General features: G+C 40.2%; 1 protein-coding gene across 2 annotated transcripts in view; it reads left to right on the plus strand.

The window, feature by feature from the left end:
* The window catches only part of HSPA4 (heat shock protein family A (Hsp70) member 4), a 51,461-nt gene extending 34,810 nt beyond the window's left edge, over positions 1–16,651 (plus strand). The window contains exons 8-20 of one of the 2 annotated variants that reach the window (XM_020806172.3): positions 2,511–2,587; positions 4,295–4,446; positions 5,761–5,867; positions 6,122–6,255; positions 7,209–7,390; positions 7,664–7,756; positions 8,179–8,331; positions 8,484–8,609; positions 9,165–9,272; positions 13,041–13,160; positions 13,260–13,292; positions 13,547–13,708; positions 14,892–16,651. In XM_020806172.3, the coding sequence (XP_020661831.1) occupies positions 2,511–2,587; positions 4,295–4,446; positions 5,761–5,867; positions 6,122–6,255; positions 7,209–7,390; positions 7,664–7,756; positions 8,179–8,331; positions 8,484–8,609; positions 9,165–9,272; positions 13,041–13,160; positions 13,260–13,292; positions 13,547–13,708; positions 14,892–15,098 (1,654 nt within the window). In that variant the 3' untranslated portion in view covers positions 15,099–16,651. The remainder of the gene's footprint in view (positions 1–2,510; positions 2,588–4,294; positions 4,447–5,760; positions 5,868–6,121; positions 6,256–7,208; positions 7,391–7,663; positions 7,757–8,178; positions 8,332–8,483; positions 8,610–9,164; positions 9,273–13,040; positions 13,161–13,259; positions 13,293–13,546; positions 13,709–14,891) is intronic. The other variant, XM_020806181.3, reaches the window with a different exon arrangement.
* The last annotated feature ends 3,985 nt before the right edge of the window (positions 16,652–20,636 follow it).

Raw genomic sequence — 20,636 nt, forward strand, 5'->3', positions numbered from 1 at the left:
AATGCCTCCAATGTTGGAGCACTCACCCCCTCTTGAGGTAATTGGTTCCACTGTCATACTGCTCTAACAGTTATGAAGTTTTCCTGATATATCTGGCTTCCTTTAACTTGAGTCCATTGTTGCATGTCTTGCACTGATTGAGAACGGATCTTGCCCCTCTGTATAACAACCCTTCAAATATTTGAAAAGTGCTATCATATCACCCCTCAGTCTTCTTTTCTCAAGACTAAACATGCCCAATTCTTTCAGCTTTTCCTCATAAGGCTTGGTTTCCAGCCCCCTGATCACCCTCCTCTGAACATTTGTTAGCATCCTTCTTGAAGTGTGGTGTCCTGAACTGGACACAGTACTCAGGGTGAGGCCTAACCAGTGCTGAATAGAAGGGGACTAGCACCTCGCAGGATTTGGAAACTATACTTCGATTAATGCAGCCTAAAATAGCATTTGACTTTTTTGTAACCATATCACACTGTTGGCTCATATTTAGCTTGTGATCTACGACAATTCCAAGATCCTTCTCCCTCCTAGTTTTGCTGAGCCAGGTATCCCCCATCTTGTAACTATGTAATTGGATTCTTTTTCTGATGTGCAGTACTTTGCACTTATCCCTGTTGAATTTCATTCTGTTGCTTTCAGCCCAGTGCTCCATCTTATCAAGTCATTTTTAATTTTGTTTCTGTCTTCTCAGGTATTATCTATTCCACCCAATTTGGTATCATCTGCAGATTTGACAAGCATTCCCTGCACTTTCTCATCCAAGTCATTAATAAAAATATTAAAGAGCACTGGGCCCAGGATTGAGCTTTAGGGTACCCCACTTGTTACCTCCTCCCAGTTAGAGAAGGACCCATTAATCATCACCCTCTGAGTATGATTTTGTAGCCAGTTGTGTATCCACCTGACATTTTATCTATACAGCCCAAACCTAATTAGCTTGCTAATCAAGATATCATGGGGCACTTTGTCAAAAGCTTTACTGAAGTCAAGATATACTATGTCTGCAGCATTCCTTCTGTCTATCAAGGAGGTTACCTGATCAAAAAATGAGATCAAATTAGTTTGGCAGGATTTGTTCTATGTGTGAATTACTACTGGATTTCAGACAGTATTTGCAAAGTATTTTAAATTTAGTCTTTTAAATTGAGATCCAAGGGTTGATGGAGAAGAGAGACCAGTTAGCTGTGTTTAGGGGACAAAATTGGAATAGTTTCATCTTCTGTTCAAACCATTTATATTTATGTCCTTGTGCAAACCCTGTTTGGGATCTTTTTTGCTATAATGCTGAAGCATGCCTTTAGAACTGCAATAGAAAGTGTCTACCTCCAGACTAGATCAGATGGAAAGCTCTTTAATCCCTCTAGATTGAGAGTGAAGACCAAAGCCCAGCTGAAATGTATGTGGGACTTCGTCTTTGCCGAAGATGCAACTGTTGCCCATTCTGCTGAAGACTTCCAACAACTCATGAATCACTTTAGCATGGCCTGCCAAGACTTTGGATTAACAATCAGCCTTAAGAAAACACTGGGCCAGGGCGTGGAATCACCTCCCTCTATTACCATCTATCTCTACACAAGAACTGGAGGTTGTTCATGATTTCGTGTACCTTGGCTCAACGATCTCTGACACTCTCTCGAGATGTTGAGCGGGATAAATGTGTTGGCAAAGCAGCTACCATGTTCTCTGGACTCACAAAGAGAGTATAGCTTAATAAGAAGCTGATGGCATATACCAAAATCCAGGTCTAAAGAGCCTGTGTCTTGAGTACACTTCTGTACTGCAGTGAGTCCTGGACCCTTTGTGCACAGCAGGAGAGGAAGCTGAACACATTCCATATGCGCTGTCTCCGAAACATTTTTGGTATCACCTGGCAGGACAAAGTTCCAAATAGAGTAGTCCTAGAAGGAGCTGGAATTTTTAGCATGTATACATTACTGAAACAGCGATGTCTACTTTGGCTCAGGCATGTCGTGAGAATGACTGGTGATTGGATTCCAGAAGTTCTCCTTTATGGAGAATTAGTGCAGGGAAATCACCGTAGAGGGAGACCACAGCTGCGGTACAAGGGTATCTGCAAGCAGGATCTGAAGGCCTTAGGAATGGACCTCAACAGATGAGAAAATTTGACATCTGAGTGTTCAGCCTGAAGGCAGGCGGTGCATCATGTCCTCTTCCAATTTGAAAAGACACTTGTCCAGCAGGCTGAGGCAGACCTGAAACCCTGCAAAATCAGGGAGCTGGACAGGGGCCAGATTGTATTTCTATTCAGTGTGGAAGGGATTGTCACTGTCGTATTGGCCTTCTCAGCCACACTAGATGCTCTTCAAAGTTCTCTATTCAGAGCATGTTACCATAGTCTCTCGAGACTGAAGGATGCCTATTGTAATCTAAATTTTAAAGTAAATGTGGCCAAACAGGAAGGGAGGGGTTAAGAAACTACCACAGACTGCCTGATTGCTTTCCTATTTTAAGCTAATGATAAAAGACAAATTCTCTTTTTCCCCTACTCACAGGAGCAAATTCTTAGAGATGTGTGAGGACCTTTTGGCCAGAATAGAACCACCACTTCGAAGTGTCTTGGAACAAGCCAGTAAGTGTAGATTTATTAGCTGGAATGTAGTATGTATGCATTAAGTAGAATATCTTAATTTAAGCTATTATATAGTGGCTAAAATAAAGAAAGCTGAGTTAGGTATCTGGCTGAGGGGGGTTCAGTTCCCCACTGTGTATTTCGAAAGAGTCAGCCTGTGCAGCCAAGGGCAAGCTGCAGAGTCCAATGATGGTCCCAGAAAAGAGAATAGTGAACCACTTCTGTGTATTCTGTACCCAGAAAACAGTGAAAAATGTCTCCATAAGTCATAATTGACTTTATGGCAACTAATTATTATTATAAAGTATGTAAAATGTACACTAAATGTTCTTCCTCTAAACTAATAGAACAGTGTTCAGTAATTTTCTAGCAAGCAAAATTGCTTGAGTGGCTCATTTTTGTGAATAGAGGTTTTTGTGTGCTAGTGAAATTGTGGAAGTATAGCTGAGAGTGGAATTACATAGTCCTCAGCAATGTACATTCAGCTAGTTGATCTTGAAGATGTTTACCCCTTGTTCTGCTATGAAGCCTGTATGTACGGTGGCAAAATGGTAATTATTGCTGCACAGATATGCAGCAGTAGATTTTGTGCAACAGCCCAATTCAGCATTCCATAAGGCAATCCAAAAAATAGGGGCACCACAAAAAAACTTTGAAGACAAAACTTGCTTACAGTGAAAGAATGGCCAGTTGCAATCCTTTTTTTTCCTTTTCCTTTTTTTTTTTAAATTTGGAAGGAAGCCAGTCTTGGGTGGAGGAAAAAAATTTTAATTGAGAGGCAAAAAACTTCTGAGTTTCTGGCTTTCCGTACAAACTGATTATCAGCATGAATACAGTATTCCAAGCATAAACATTATTACAGGCTCAGGGGAGGAGATCTGAACTTTTGACTTTGCTAGTCAGGACTAAATTAAATAATTCTCGGCAGAGGCCCAGGGAAGTGGGTCCCCTTCTCCTGTGCTACAGATCAATTGAAAGCAAGGCTCACCTGGTTTACTTTTGAGTAAGGAGACAGCAGCCAAGGACAGCTGAAGAAGGGTGAAGGTTGAGGAGACAGAGTAGATGCAACGCTTTTTGAAAAACAGCCCTAAAATTGCTTTGTGTTGGGTGACAAGTGGTTAACTGATGAAAAAAAAATCAGCTTCTGGGATTTTTCCTTGGTTGGTGTCACTTTATGAATGGTAATGAGCACAAGGAGGTATCCTATAAACCATCTTGACTGCTGCCACTGGTGTTATCAACATTCAGAGTGTCCTTTGCTATGTAAAACTTGTTACCCTTTTTTTCTGCTGGCAGTGCAGGTACAATACTGTGCAGCAATATGGGGCCATTTACTGGATTTTTGAGTCATATGTACAGAAGCACAATATCCCACATTTATAAACTGGAGGGTTTTTTTAAGAATTGAATGTTACTGTCAGTTGTAAACAAGGGGAAAATTGAAGAGATAGAAAACACATTGTATGGATGAGTAACATCAGAGACTGGCAAAGCCTTAATAAAGAGCAACTAATCCATGCACCAAGAGATATGTAGAGATATGCCACAATGATAGCCACCCTCAGCAACTGAAACGGCACCCAGAGAGAGAGAGAGAGAATATAGATTATGTGTTTCTAGCTTGTTATGTATCAACTATGGGTAGAGTTTTGAAAGTGAAAACAGAATTTATGCTTGGAATTCCTTAAATCTCTGTCCTCTTTGTAGAGTTAAAGAAGGAAGATATCTATGCAGTAGAAATTGTTGGAGGGACTACAAGGATACCTGCTGTAAAGGAGCGTGTCAGTAAATTCTTTGGTAAAGAAGTCAGTACAACTTTGAATGCTGATGAAGCTGTCACTCGAGGCTGTGCTTTGCAGGTGCGAACAATTGCCTGTATGCTAAGATATGGGTCTCTTTAATTTTTATTTCATTTTAGTTCCATTAAAGATTTAATTAAGTTTTGTATAGCTGAATTTGGAAGTAGTATTAAGTATATGTGAGTAAATGCATTGTTTGTCTTGATGGATTCAGTTCTCATTAGAACACTCAAACAGTGCAGGAATAGCTATGTGAAAACAGTAACTCACTACCCACTGTATCTGTAACAGGACAACCATACGTAATCAGATATCCATAACAATATCTAATCCTCTTGGATTCATTTCTACAGTATTCTCCCCCTAGTGGTAGAGGATGTATTGTATTTGCTTCACAGTGGCTGTAGGTTTTTATCTGAGTCTTTGAGGAAACTGTTTAAAAAATGTAATGTAAATTAAAATGTGGTTTATTTAGCTGTGTACCAGAAAACACATATGTCGTTTTTATCCATTGTTACTGTATTTTTTTTATTTACTGTTCCCATAGTCAAATCAGTGGGAGTATATTATTTGAGAGTTGTTTGAAAGCTGAATTTCTGTGACTGCTAACTTTGAAGTAAATCTCCTTGAATGTGGGAATGCTGTCTCCAGAGAGGGTCCATACATGATAGTTGAGTCTTAGGCATCAGGCAAAACCTTTATTGTTGCTCAGGCTTTGTGTATAATGAGTGGACAGCCTGCAGCACTTAAACAGAACTCATGTGGTTCTTAGATTAATTAAAAAATCCCAAGTACAAATGATATTTTTGTTCTCCATACCTTACCAGGCGGGACTGGGGGGTGGGGGAGATATGAGGTAGGCTAATCTGTGACCCTGTATACCTGTGGCATAAGGCTCCTGATTGATTTTCCCCCAAGGAATTATAGTGCTCAGCACGAGGTGGTGGTGGGGAAGTCACAACCCAGTGTAAGTTTCCATTAGTGGTTTGAATGCAATACAGTGGTGCCTCGCTAGACAATGATAATCCGCTCCACTGAAATCGCTGTTTAGCGAAATCATCGTCTAGCGAAAAGCATTTCCCCATTGGAATGCATTGAAACCTGTTTAATGCGTTCCAATGGGGAAGAATCGTCATTGTCTAGTGAAGATCAGCCATAGGAAAGCCACTTTGCGAACCGCTGATCAGCTGTTTAAATAGCTGTCTTGCAAAGCTGAGGTCCTGAAAACACTCGTTTTGCAAGCACGGAGGGAGCTGTCAAAATCGCTGTCTAGTGAAAATAAACATACATGGGACTGGGTTATGTAAATCTTTTGACATTGCAGCTATGTGTTTTGATCTTGCATAACTTAATCCAATATTTTGTTTCTTACAGTGTGCTATTCTATCCCCAGCTTTTAAAGTGAGAGAATTTTCTATAACAGATTTGGTACCGTATCCCATTTCTTTGAAATGGAATTCCCCGGCAGAAGAAGGAATAAGGTAAAGTATTATACACTAAAAGCACTTAAGAACTAATTATTGCTGACAGTCATAGCTAATTGCACATACAGTATGTGGCTGTGTACAACATACCCGAATACTAAAGTTTTAAAATCACTTATAAAATGTACTATATATTCCTCTTATTGTCTTGCAAGATTTTTTTTCTGGGTCCACAGAAGTAATTAACCTTGAAAATTGCAGGAACAGTACTACTAACCAGGGTCAAGTAAAATATATATTCTTTTCTACAGTGATTGTGAAGTTTTCCCAAAGAATCATGCTGCACCATTCTCCAAGGTTCTCACATTCTACAGAAAAGAGCCTTTCTCTCTGGAAGCTTATTATAGCTGTCCTAAAGAGTTGCCTTATCCAAATTCTGCCATAGGTAAGTACATGTGTAAGATGATGACTGATGAGTGTGCATACTTATACGTGAAACATACAGATAGCGTATACATATGCTTTTAATGTAAGCACCAGTTTTCTTATAGTCTTACATTGATGGAAAGATACAGGCTAAGGAGAAGGGCAAAGATTTGATCTTTGAACTAAATATAAGTTGAGTAAGTAACCAATACAGTGTTTTATTAGTTTTGTATTTTTGCTGCAGTACATGCTAAAATGAAGGATCTTATCTTAAGTTAGCAAATCTCATGGTAACACTATTGAAGGAGAACAGTGTCAGTATTCATAATAAGAGAGCTAGTTCTGATTTGAACTGCAGTGGTGCCTTCACTTATGAACTTAATCCGTTCCAGAACATGTTCGTAAGTCAAAAAGTTCATAAGTCAAATCAGCATTTCCCATAGGAATGCATTGAAAACCGATTAATTCGTTCTGGCTGTTTTTTGTTTGTATGTAGAGGCGCCGTTTGTAAGTCAAAGCATTAGTTCCTATAGGAACTAATGCAAAACCAGTTAATTCGTCCTCTACCACTAGGGGGAGATATTTTTTTAACCTAAAATAACTTAGGTTAAAAAAAGGTCAGGAAAGGAGGGAGGGAATGAACACCTTTTAAACAAAATACCTTTAAAACAAAGCAGCTTTAAATCAAACCAAGCACCTTTTAAACCAATTTTTACATTTTAAAATTACTGTACCAGACAGTACCAAGCAGTCTAAAGTCCATTTCCCGCTTTCCCCGCATTTTTCTTATTCCTAAGTCGAAGCTCCGTTTGCAAGTTGAAGCAAAATTTTGCAAACATAGCTGTTCATAAGTCGAAATGTTAGTATGCATGGGGCGTTCGTAAGTCAAGGCACCACTGTATTTGTATCTGTGAAGAACTCAAACTTACATTACTTACTTGCTTTAATTAAAATATTGTCTTTTTCCTTTAGCTCAGTTTTTAATTCAGAAGGTAACACCACAAGCAGATGGATCCAGTTCAAAGGTCAAAGTGAAAGTCAGAGTAAATATCCATGGCATTTTTAGTGTTTCAAGTGCATCACTTGTGGAAGTTCATAAATCAGAAGAGAATGAAGAGCCTATGGAAACAGATCAGCATGCAAAAGAGGAAGAGGTAACTAGAATGTGGATAGCTATGTCCTTTCCCTAGTCTAGTTGCAACAGTATATTACTGATACTGGCTGTACTAACTAGCTTTCACATATAGTGAGATCAATTTGATCTGGAAGCCCACCTTCTTTCACTTACGGCCCCTTCCACTTAGGAATATGAAAACAGTAATAATGATGAACTCAAAGTATGAGAAAATCTTGTTGACTTCCAGTTGTTTGTATTTAATAAGGTGGGGTATCTAATAAACAGGCAACACTAACTTTTTAAATTTCAGAAGATGCAGGTAGATCAAGAAGAGCAACAGAAGATTGAGGAACACCAGCAGCAAGTACAAACTGAGAGCAAGACTGAGTCTGAGGAAATGGAGGTAAAAATGTGTATGCAAACCAAAATTCCATTCTAGAATAGACTGAATAATAGAAACAAAATGCAAACAGCTTCACTATCTTGCAGAACACCCAATATTTTCAGTTTTAATTAAAATGTACATTACTTTAAATTAACATGATTTAAGTACATTACATTTGTCATTTACATTACATGTTAATGTAATTTCTATACAGTTGTGTTACATTCTTTGAATCCATCTTATTTAGACATAGGTCCCAGTGAAGTTGGTGGACCTTGCTTAAAAGAAAGCATTGTTAGGGTTGGTTTGTTAGTAAAATTGGTGATGCTGAACTTAAAATGAGTTTCAGTAAAATCATGACTTGTTTTGATTGTAAGAATATTGTTGGTCTTGAGACAATTACCTAAAACACAATATTTATGTACATTGTTCTAATGCAGACTTCTCAAGCTGGAACAAAAGAGAAGAAAACAGATCAACCTCCTCAAGCTAAAAAAGCTAAAGTGAAAACAACAACACTTGACCTTCCAATTGAGAATCATTTGGTGTGGCAAATAGGAAAAGATATGTTGAACTTATTTATTGAGAATGAGGTAATCTGGTTTGAGCACTAATGCCACTAGGGAAAGATTTTATAAATTATTGATGGTTGTGGGTTGGATGGGAGGGAGCTGTATAATAACTATTTGACAGTAACAGTCTCTTTTTAATTGAGACAAAAGTGTAATGAATATGCTTCCTGCAGGGTAAAATGATCATGCAGGATAAACTGGAGAAGGAACGGAATGATGCCAAGAATGCAGTGGAGGAGTATGTTTATGAAATGAGAGACAAGCTGTGTAGCTTGTATGAAAAGTTTGTTAGTGAAGAGGTATGTGTTGCTACTGACATATTACTGTGGATATTAAGACCATTTTTCTTAGAGTACTTAAACAGAGTACTTGTGATCACTCACACAATACATTGAGCAGAGAACTTTGAATTGAGATGTTAATAAATTGTGCGCTCTTCGTGCAAACACTTGAAAATGGAAACAGAGAGGGAGAATAAAAATTTTCCTCATCTTGTGACCAACATAAAATGGATAGTCATATCACTAATTTTATACTAAAGATGTGCAGCTATATAGTAGAAGAAAGTTAATTCCATCCTCTTTTTTTGTCCCTTTGTGGCATTGTTGATTTCTCACTATGCCCTGGCCTTCAAAGTTTGCCTGCCCAGTCTTTGCCTTCACCACGCATGTTTACAAGTTCTGTTTTGAAGTTTTCAGGAAGATTATGAATTTTAATTAACTATTTAGTTCTCATTTTTAAAGAGTTTCTAGGGCAACATGGTGGTGCATTTTTCATGGCTGGAAGCTGACAGGTCACATTTTAATGCATTCTTTTAAAAAAAGTTTAGCCTTTCATCTTTTTTTTTTCTCCAGGATCGTAATAGTTTTACTCTGAAGTTGGAAGATACAGAAAACTGGCTGTATGAAGAGGGTGAAGACCAGCCAAAACAAGTTTATATTGATAAGTTGACTGACTTGAAAGTAAGTGGCATTTTAAAAACCTGAAATTTTGCAAAGGAGAATCTTGGAGAATGGTTTAGCATTTCCTTTCCTTTCTCGAAGGAAAGTAAATTTACTATTATGAGTGTTAGAACTATGTAAGATCATCTATATTCTGATTATGTGTGGTTGTCCTGATTGAGTATGGTCTATTACATTCAGAGTAGATAAAATGAATAATTAAAATCCTGTTGTATGCTGAGTAAGACTGATGATATCATTAGCATTAGCAATTTTTCAGGATTTATTTCCGACTGCTCTTCTGAAAGTCCTGAGGATCCTGTGTAATCTCTTTCATTATAGGGAAGCTGTGGGGACTGCGGGATGGGAGGCGGAAGTCTTTGACTGCCAAAAACAGGCATTCTGCCAATAAAATGTATATGTCAATCTTTTGAAAAATATGTATTCAATCTATAGTGAACTAGAGTGTGCTTTTGGTGGTGGTGGGAAGATCACATGATTAAATTAAATCAATGTGTGTTGTGATGTAAATCAAGTCTACCCGATCAATGTATTCGCGAAGGCTTTCGCGAAGGGATCTAATGTTTGTTGTGGGTTTTTCAGGCTCTCTGGCCATGTTCTGAAGGTTGTTCTTCATTGATCACATTCTACCCTAATCACATTTGGTTTACATGTTGTAAAATTCACATGCTGTTCACCCAGTGACACATATCTTTTCAGCCCAACTGGCTTTTGCACTTTTCCAAAGATTCACACATTTAACTGATCCTTAAGTTAAATGGATCCTTGTAGACAACCTCTACATGACATCTGCACACAATGGTTGAAATACAATTGCACAAGTTATGCCATGTTTGCAGCATAACTTAGGGCAATGGGATTTCTGCCAACGATTTCACCCAGAAAATGGGACAGTGATGTGCATGCTTGAGCAGAGTCATCAGCACATCTGGTGCTTTATTCTGTGTCCTTATAGCTGCAGTCAAAAGCTGCTTTCAAAGTGAGTACAGTAGGATTACTGTATCCATAAGATCAATACCTGCAGTTTCACTTATCTTCTGCCTGAAAATATTAAATAAAAATACTCAGAAATATGTGTTTCGAAAATGTATTACCAGAATGGGTGAATCAATGGTGTTTCCCCTCATTTGGGCTTTTTATGAGGGATGGAGAAGGGAAGGTAGCAATTTAGGTAGTGCTTGTTTTGGTGCCTGTCTGTTAACAGAAGCAGGTGCGGAAGTACGAGGATGCCTGGCTTGCTTGCTTGTTGTCTTTGAGAGTGCCTATCTTGAGAAACTGATTTGGGAATGGGGCATGGAAGTAGCAGAAGAGGGAACTGATAGTGTTCTTCAGCAGCACCTCCAGAACATATTTTGTCTTGGGGCTTCTCACTGCCCCCTTCGCCTTTATCCTGGCCTTGCTCTCAGCCTTCGCTTAGTCCTTTTGCCAACCAGAGTTAGAGAAGCAAAATGCCTGGAGAGGCAGGTGGACAGACGGACAGAGGGGTTTCCTAGCAAATAACCAACCATGGGATGGGGAAGACAGTTCAGGTGAGGGGCTGCCCAAGGGCTCTGGTTCCTTTGGGACCTCAACCACTAGAGGATTCATTATTAACTACAGTTCCTCACCCATGGGAGGGAAAGGCTTGGAACTGATCCCCAGCAGATACTGGATTAGATGGTCATTTTAATAGGAGCTGATGGGTACAAGAAGAGTCCGCCTGCCCACAGGTACACATAATTGCTCCAGATTTACATACCAGAAAGACCTAAGTAGTTAGTTTCAACAGTGTTTAAAAAGGGTATGTCATGGAGATTTATTGTAGGATACATGTCAGGAATGACTCGTCCTTAAATGATGCTATTCCACTAGGGGCAGGTGCCAACTTTAGTTCCCAAATTCAGAACCTAGAAGATGTGTGAATGTGCAACTATGGGCAAGCTTCTACCCTAGATTTCCAATTATCCCCTTATTTTGGAACAAAATATTACTTGCTGTGTACTTTAAACCTTGCACACCAGCCTGACCAGGTAGGACACTGAAAGAACAAAAATAGCCACCATAGCCCTGTTGCTAAGGCACTTCCTTTAGACACTCAAGCCCTCGTTTCCCCAAGGATCACACTTGGGTAAAATATGAAAGAAGGTTTATTTTTAAAAGATTTAAAAGTTGTGGAACATAAGATATTCAAAAGTTACAAACTGTACTGTTAAAATGCCAAGGTTTTAAGGATTAACCTTTGATACCCTTTGAGCTGCAAGGGATCCGATGGATCATTGAGTCCAGCCCTTGTCAAGGAGGCACAGCAAGGAACTGAATTCCCAACCTCTGGCTCTGCAGCCAGAGACTTAAACCATTGAGCTATTCAGCAGTTCATTAGATGAGCTTCTGAAAGCATTTCCCTAATAAAACAATAAATATCTAGTAACTAGAGTATAATGGATGTATTACTTAATTACCATGCTAGTTGCTTACCATTGCTAAGTCTCCTGATCAATCAATGAAGGCTGTAAAACTTGTCACTCCCTCCTTTCTTCTGGAACACACACACAGTTAGTCCCACTTTCTATAATTTAAAGTATCTGCAGCATGATGGTATCCAATCAGTGCAGAGTTCTTTGTTCAGAAGTCCACGCCCAACTTGTAACTTTCCAAAGTTCAGTCCCTTGTTCCCAGACTGGTTAGCGATTAAGATGGAATCCAGTATTTACCACTCTTGGACTTCAGCCTTGAAGTGGACTTCTGTCAGATGAAACAAAAAAGCTGTTTCCCAGGCAGATATGACACCTGTGCAGACTCTTTGTGAGGGTTCTAGAATGGCCTCAGGTTGATTGGACATAAACACAGGATGCTCAGGCTTTGGAAAACCAGAACTGGGATTTATTGGTACATTAAACAAAGAATTATCAACATTGAACTTGTCTGTAGTTTTGTCTCTCACTGCCAACGGGTCAAACGAGGGTGTCCATAAATCTTGTAAGAACAGGTTGTAACCTGATTCATACCAGGGACACTTAACAAAAGGATTAGTCTCTATGTGGTCCCGGCTGTCAACGTCCACCTCAATCAAGGGAAGGGTCTCCTCATCTCCTCCCTCCGGGTCGAAGGGGGTGACTCCCTCAGCATAGGGGTCCCAAGGTCCTATAAATACCTCCTCCGGCGAGCCTCCTCCAGACACCATGCTCACCTTTTTTGTTCTTCTCTTTCCACTGCCTCTTTCTCTTCTCTCAAGCGCCTCCGCCACTCTCTGGCTTCGGACTCCCCCCAATAAGGTGGCTTGGGAGGCAGACCCCATCTCCTTCTATAATCAGCCTCTTCCCGAGGCACCCTTACTTTCTCGCATCTCCCTGTCCAGGAATCCTCTACCCATATCAACTCCCAGCCCCCAGGTATGGCATCCCGTTCCCTTTTTATATCCCTGTTTCCTGCCTCTACCAACAGTCTTCCTCTCTTCTGTTCCCGCCTTTTCCAATCCTGTTTGGGTGGCCACAGAGAGTCTTGTCATACCCCGTTCTAACTCACGGGTGTCTATTCTCTGGTGCCTGACCACAATGCAGGGAGTTGTAGTCTCTGTCTGGGTCTCCTGTTCTTTTCTAGGGGAGGACAACACTCCGGCGAGAGCGTCAATCGCCTCGCCTCGGGTCTCACACTCTGAAAAACAAGTACTACAAAACCCATTTCCTCACAGTACAACCATGAGGCATTCTTGGGGAAGGCAAGTGTATAAGTCATTTCAGATGTGCAATACAGAGTTCTAATTCTGTCTTGGTAAATGTTTCTTAAATTCAGGCTGTGGGCCAGCCTATTCAAGCACGATTCCAAGAATCTGAAGAAAGACCAAAAGCCTTTGAAGAGCTTGGAAGACAAATTCAACAGTTTATGAAAGCTGTTCTTGCATTTAAAGCAAAGGTATTTTTGTATGTCTCTCTTTGTTTCATTTATCTGGGACAGGTTTAAAATTCTATTGGATGTTTTCATTAGTTAAGAAACAAATTGGTTCCTTTTCAGGAAGGTGTGGGGCAGTTTTCAAGTGATGGGCAGGTATGGCTGGAAACTGTAGTTATCTCCTTCCATAGCAGAGTCCTATTACTTACCCTTCTGTTTATTCAACCCATTCTAGTCAATGTCATGTGATAGTGTGCTTCCGTGAATTTTAGTTTGCTTAATGTCCTGCCAGAATTCATTCACCCAATTCCTTTCATCAAGCTGAGGTGAAAAATTTTTGTTTTACAAAACACAGTAGTGTAGAACAGCATGGTTATTCAAACTAATATTTTACTTTCTGAATATGTTAGGATGAGCAGTATGACCACCTGGACCCTGCAGAAGTGGCCAAAGTGGAAAAAAGTGCAAATGAGGCGATGGAGTGGATGAATAACAAGCTTAATCTTCAAAATAAGCGAAGTCTCACCTTGGATCCAGTTGTCACAGCTAAGGATATTGAAGCAAAGACAAAAGTAAATAATTTTTGAATTTGTGAAGGGGGGGAGGATGTCCTATGTTTGCATATTGGTGATACTTTTTTTTGAATGAAAGAAGCTCACAATTTCCTTTCAAGGTTGTTAAAGAGGTCATGGGGTATTTTGACTCCATATGTTCATCTACGCTGTGAACGGTGAGGCGGGGCTCAAAGGGGTGCGCTCCAATGAGCTGGTGCACTTACCACTAGGTAGGGGAAAGCCCTGTCTCCATAGCCCCTTCTGAACTGTTTGTCTAGCTGACACCATTCCCATGTTCTAAATTCAGCTAGCTTAATTTAATTCAATTCCAAATTAATTTACTCGATATGAAATCTTTTGCACTCTGCATGTGTTCTCTGGAAAAAACCAGAATTGCACAGTCAAAGGCCTGGCTGCTGGATTAATGTCTCCAGGAACATTTTGCAAAGAATAGTCCCCCAGGCAAGGAGTCTATTCTAAAAGATAACTTTAAAGAGAAAAGGCAAAACAATGGTTAAACTTTTAGGATGCATTCAAGGTACAGAAGTTAAAGGCATAGAGCAAGTTACAAGCAAGCACTACAAGCCTGAATTGCTGGTATTTCTAACTATGTGTAACTGCCATTATTTTTCATGGTGGCTCTAATCTTACTTGAAATCAGGGTGCATCTCATCCCATGTTAGGAGAGGCTTCTCTCAGCCCTCAATCTGGAAAAGAGAGCTCTCCATGTCTCGGCTTCTTCACTCTTCCCTTTGTCCTGTGTTCCCTCCTGCCTGTTCTTAAAGGCAGGCAGGAGGGAACACAAGAACACTTACTATGTCCCCCTCTTAACCTCAGAGGACACACATGATCCTTGAGAACCTGGTGACACGTAACTTCAAAGGGGGCCTTTGAAGTATGGTTAGATGGGGGGAGGTTACTGTGACTCAAAGATGAAAGGTTTGTGTGTTTTATACTTCAGAGAAATGGTCATCTGGTATTCTGACTCCTTTTCCTGGCAAATGGTGAGCTCTGCCTAAAAGGGAGCTGTTTTCCAATAACACGTTAATACAATTTTATGGCAGAGCCATTCCTCCTCCCCCCCCATGCACTTTTCTACATACATATACTTTTATCTGTTTCCTTAGAAATGATCTGGACAATAATCTATTACTATATACTTTGTTGATGTATTAATGATTTTTATCTCTTTCATTTTTAGGAACTGATAAATACATGTAATCCTATAATGAACAAGCCAAAACCCAAGGTGGAGCTTCCAAAAGAGGATGAAAAACCAGCAGAGCAAAATGGTCCAGTAGAAGGCCAGGGTGATGGCAGCAAAGCATCTCAGACTGCTGACCAGAATACTGAATCAGCAACCCAAACATCTACAGAAAAGAAACTGCCTGAAATGGACATTGATTAAATTCCAGCTTTTGTTTATAATAGAAACTTTAAAAAAGCTTTAAGTTGTCAACTTCATGTTCTGAATATGAATGGGAGCCACGTGAGAACTGCAGCTTTCCCACAGTATGCTTTTTGAATGGGGGTTGGTCAGTATGAAGTATTTTAACTCTTGGGGTAGTGAACTCTTCAGTTTGTAAGTTCATTTTTTGCCATATGACATTAGAAGCCCTTGGTAACTATTAGATTTATATAAAATCATAACTGACTCTCGATTTACTCCTATCCCTGATGTTGAGTCCCCTTTTAGTAAAAGAATGAGGGCAGCTGGAAGATAATTTTGTCCTTTTCATTTTCCACTATGTTGCCACTGTGGATTGAAGTGGCTACATTATAATTATTAGTTGACATGAAAGTTCCAGAGGTGTTTGAAGCTCTGGTTGTTTTGCACAAGAGAATAATAAAAGTACTGGTTTTACATCCTTCTGCAGTTATAGCAGCAATAAGGGCATGTATTTTTAAGCTGGATGTTTAATTCTTTTCACACTGTACCAGTAATAGTTATGTGAGGAATATGGCACCATGGGTCAGATTACGTGTTTGTGCTAATGGCAAAGAGCTCAAAAGGCTGGAGTGTTTTTTTCCAATTCATGTCCACACTCCATTATAAATATTAATGTCCTGAGCATTGTATTGAATTGTTTATCTAATATGCAGTGTAGCAAATTATATACCTGAAGCTGCTATTAGATGCAAATATGTACACTTATGGTAAATTCCCCTCAGCTATATGAAATGCTTGTAAATTTCTGTCTCTAGTTTAGTTGCTTACAGAAAAAGGGGATATATTGGTAGCTGTCTGCACCTCTGGATGATTTTGATTGGTTGCTAAGAGAATGTTTGCTTCCTACAATTGGAAGTGCTCAGCTAGCTTTATTTTTCAACAGTGATGAAGGCTGGCAGTTTCCTCATATGTTCTTCTTCACTTTGGCTGTGTTTTTCTTCTAGTAATTGATAACTGTCATAGACTTGTATGTGTGAAATAAAAATGGAAACATCCATATACATTGCGAGAAATAAATGCACTGGATTATACTGGATTTTTTTTAAAAAAATTGATTATGGTTGTAGGAAATCAAATTCTTAAGAGATTGGAACAATAACATAGATGCTTTTTAAAAGCTCCTCTTTAAAAACAAAACAAACTTAAGATAATTAATTTACCAAAATGAAACTCTTCAGTCTGTCAGTCGTATCCTACAATTGCTCATGGGTTATACAATCATTTTTCCTGTTAACTGCTGTTTAGGTGTTAACCTTATGCTTTGATTAATGTTTCTTGGTATCCACAGCACATTCAAACTAACAAGCTGTATGTATGTGAAAGTACCAGTTTACTTCCATAAACCTTCTACTCCCAGTTAAGATTTTTTTAAAAAATCACTGTTTATGGGCTAGGAAGAGACTCCCAAGAATACCTTGAGTCTGACTGACAACTCTGCTGTTGTTCTTATTACCTGCTCACCAACTGCTGCGACTTCCTTCTAATGAAATAAAAGCTTTTGCTCTACCATGGCCTTTTTTGTTAGCTTCCATTTCTTTAAAAAGTTCATTGCTAATTTTCTTTTATCCATTTTTTTTTGTTTTCTGTGCATGAAATGTTAAGCACTTAAGTGCTAGAAGAATGGGTTTGTCTACTCTCATTGGTGTACAGTACTGTATATGTATACATAAAACTGGTACCATATTCCTGTATGAGTTTGAGTACTGAGCTAAATAGCATACGTTCTTATAGAGGATGCTTCTGGAACTTGAAAGGAGAAAAAGACAATAGGATGTTAAGTGGCAGACAAACAGCTGGAGCATAAACACAGAGGTGCTAGTAAAAGCAGTAGAATGGAAACGAGCTAGTGAACAGGCTTGCAGCAATAATAGATACCACTGTTGGAAAAGTAGAAAATCTGCCTTTTGTAAGTACAGTTCATTACTCATTGGTAATTGTGGGGTAAAAACCTTTGAACAATCTTGTTACTCGTTCATCACTAGTCATTAGTATGTACTGTAGTTGGCTGTTTAATGTATCAGAGGTATCTACAGAATAAATACCAACCTCAACTGAAAGATGAGGTGTCTGAAAAGGACTTCCATTAATCTTGTATATGACTCAGCTTCTAGTTTATGCATACTCTTTGGCAAGAAGTGGTACAGTGGACCCTTGACCTATGGAATTAATCTGTATTGGAACGGTGGCCGTAGGTCAAAAAGTCCATAGGTTGAAAATGCATTCCCCATAGGAATGCACTGAAAACCATTTAATCCATAACCAGCCCAAGAAAACCCTAAATAAATAGACCTTACCTTTCCGAAGCCTTCCGGAGGTCCACCATCACTGCTGCTCGAGGCCTTCCCCGCCGCTGCCGGAGGCCTCTCGGAGGTCCCCCACTGAGACAGGCTTTCCCAGGATGGCCCAGGTAGGCCCGGCCTACCCTGGGAAAGCCTGCATCGGCGGAGGGGGGGGGACACCTCCGAGATGCCTCCCATGGTGGCAGGGAAGGCATCTGGAGGCCCCCTCGCAGCTGATTGTGCCTCTGGAGAAGCTCCAGAGGCAGGATCAGCAGCAAGGGGGGCCTCCAGATGCCTTCCAGGGCTTCTCTGCCGCCGTTGGAGGCATCTCGGAGCCCCCCCCCCCGATACCAATCATGCCTCTGAAGCACGATCAACAGTGGGGGGTTGGACCTCTGAGATGCCTCCCATGGCGGCGGAGAAGCCCTGGAAGGCATCCAAAAGCACGATCGGCAGCCTACGGACTGGAAGGGGGAGGCGGGGAATGTGCCAAATTTGAATTTGGCACTTTCCCCACCTCCCCCTTCTGGTCTGTAGGTTGATTCTCCAGCCGCAAGTTGATTGGAAACTTTGCAGCCGGAGAAGTCTATACCTCGAAAAGTACTCATGTCAAGCTGTGCGTGCATTGAGGGTCCACTGTATATGAAGCTTTATCTATCTTTGGAGCCCTTGCCACCTCCTTCACATCCATTTCTGTACTTTCTTTATGACTACTTAAGGTTCAGAACCTATGTTAGTGTTCGGCTTTGGCAGTGCACCACACAGCATCAGCTGAAGGGGATGCTTTATTGGCTAAGACAGTCAATAAATAATAATTCAAATCTATTGTCTTCTGTGCTTTCCTGGCACTAAACCTAAATTCAGAGATTTCATTTTCGTTTACTCATATCAACTGAAGCCATCTACGGAAGCACTACTTTTATTTTTCGTGCAAACAAAGTGATGATCAAGGGGTTGCAACAAACTTTTACCTTATATGGAGTGAGGAATGCCTGGTGTTCAAGCTGGATTTTGAAAAAGAAGAAGCACTTGAGATCATATTGCAAATATCTGCTGGCTACTGGAAAGCACCAAAGAATTTCAGAAGAAAATCAGACTATCTTTTATAGACTACAGCAAAACCTTTGACTGTAGAGCATGAAAAAGTTTGGGTTGTTCTGTAAGAAATGGGTATGCTTCTGCACTTGACTCTCCTGATGCATAACCTGTTTGACAAGAAGCTACTATTAGGCCAGATTATGAAGTGACAATGATTTCTTATAGGCAAAGATGTCAGACAAGGGTGCATGTTATCTCTTTTATCTGTTAAATCTGTACCGGAACATATACAGAAAGCCAGACTACATTCCGATGGAGCGGTGAAAATTGGATGAAGAAATATCAATAATTTAAGATATGCTGGTGACAACATCTTAATGCAGAAAGCAGCGATGACTTCACCTGACTGCAAGGGGAAGTGAAAGAAAAACCTGTCAAAACAGGATTGCAGTTGAATGTGAAGAAAACAAAAATCATTACTACAGAAGAACTGCACAACTTTACCAGTGACAATGAAGAACTTAAAATAGTTAATCGATTTTGTATACTTTGCTTCAATCATCAGTCTAAATGGAGACTGTAGCAAAGCAACCAGAAGACTGCTGATTCATACGGTTGTAAGTTAGAAGCGACTTGATAGCACACAACACAACTGCAGCCATCATAGTTGAAACCTTGGTAGGCTTCTACAGTAGAGAAAGGTGGGAATTGGGGAAGGGTTGTTCGGTTGGTTTGGCAACAATTTCCCATACAGTATTAGGATAAACTGGCCACTGTCCCTGTTTTGAGATGGGTGAGTGAGACCCTGTCATACATGTACTGTACATCAATAGAATATTGGCAAAAGTAAAAGGAGAAAAGAGAAAAAGCCAAAATAATGCAGAAATTTTAAGATTAACAGATTTCAGTACGAGCTTTTGCGGATCAAACCCCACTCTGTTAGACCCAGGAGTGCAAATACATGCTACCTTGATTTATGTCGGGGTAGTGAGATACATGACCATGTGAGGATACAAATACCGTAATAGACAGAATGGTTCCTCAATCCAGGAATGCGATTATCAAAAGTGTTAATTGGCCCGGATGATTGAGTAGTTGAGGTTTTCCCATCAATGATTCGAGTTGTTTCCAAGGCTGAGATCAGAGATTATCAAGGGAGGCCACTACATAGAAGGGGGTGCTGATAAGCATTGAGCCTTTCCCAGAAAAAATTGAGCTAGGAAGCTATAAATTGAAGGGTGTATTGGCCAATAATCAAGTTCCTGTTTTTCCAAGGGAAAGGTGCAAAGCAGATTCGTGATGAAATGTCACAAACTATGGGTGACAGTGGCCCTTCATATGCAACAGTTAAATGTTGGGTTGTCAATTTTAAAACTGGCCATTTTGGTGCTGAAAGTGAGAAACCCAGTGGAAGGCCTATTTCTGTCTCTGTGCCTGCAAATGTGAAAGCCATCCATGACATGATCCTGGAGGACCGCTGAATATCAGCCAAAAGTATTGCTATATATCTGAGAATATCACGTGAGAGAGTTGGTGCCATTATCCACAACGACTTGGAAATGAGAAAGCTGGCAGCAAAGTGGATCCCCAAACTTTTGACAACCGAATCAAAGAGGAAATGTGTGGAGTCATCGGTGGCTGTTTTGGAACATTTCGCAAGAAATGAGTCAGATTTCCTGGGCAAACTGGTAACTAGTGATGAAACATGGATCTACTATTATGATCTTGAGACAGAAAAAAAGTCTAAGGAATGGAGGCACAGTGGTTCCTCCAGGCCAAAGAAATTCCGAGTACAAAGGTCGGTGCAGAAGAAAATGTCGATTGGGGGGGGGGGGAATAAGAAGGGAGTTCTGCTGGGGGACTACCTCCAACAGGGTTAAACCATCAGTGCAAAATATTACTGTGCTTTTGAGGCAAAACATCAAGGAAAAACGTCCAGGAAAGCTCTCCAAAGGTGTCATCCTATTGCATGCCAACACCTCGTCACACACTGCAGGTGAAACAATGGCAAAACTGACCTCAGGCTTTCACGTGATGCCCCATCCACCCTATTCTCCCGACCTGGCTCCTTCTGACTATTATCTGTTCCCCAAACTCAAAAAAGCACCTAAAGGGACAACGATTTGGGAGTGTTCTGGAGGCAACTAATGCTGCAAATGAATGGTTACACCAGCAGTCG

Source organism: Pogona vitticeps, chromosome 2, assembly GCF_051106095.1.
Source record: "Pogona vitticeps strain Pit_001003342236 chromosome 2, PviZW2.1, whole genome shotgun sequence".
Classification (NCBI taxonomy): Eukaryota; Metazoa; Chordata; class Lepidosauria; order Squamata; family Agamidae; genus Pogona; species Pogona vitticeps.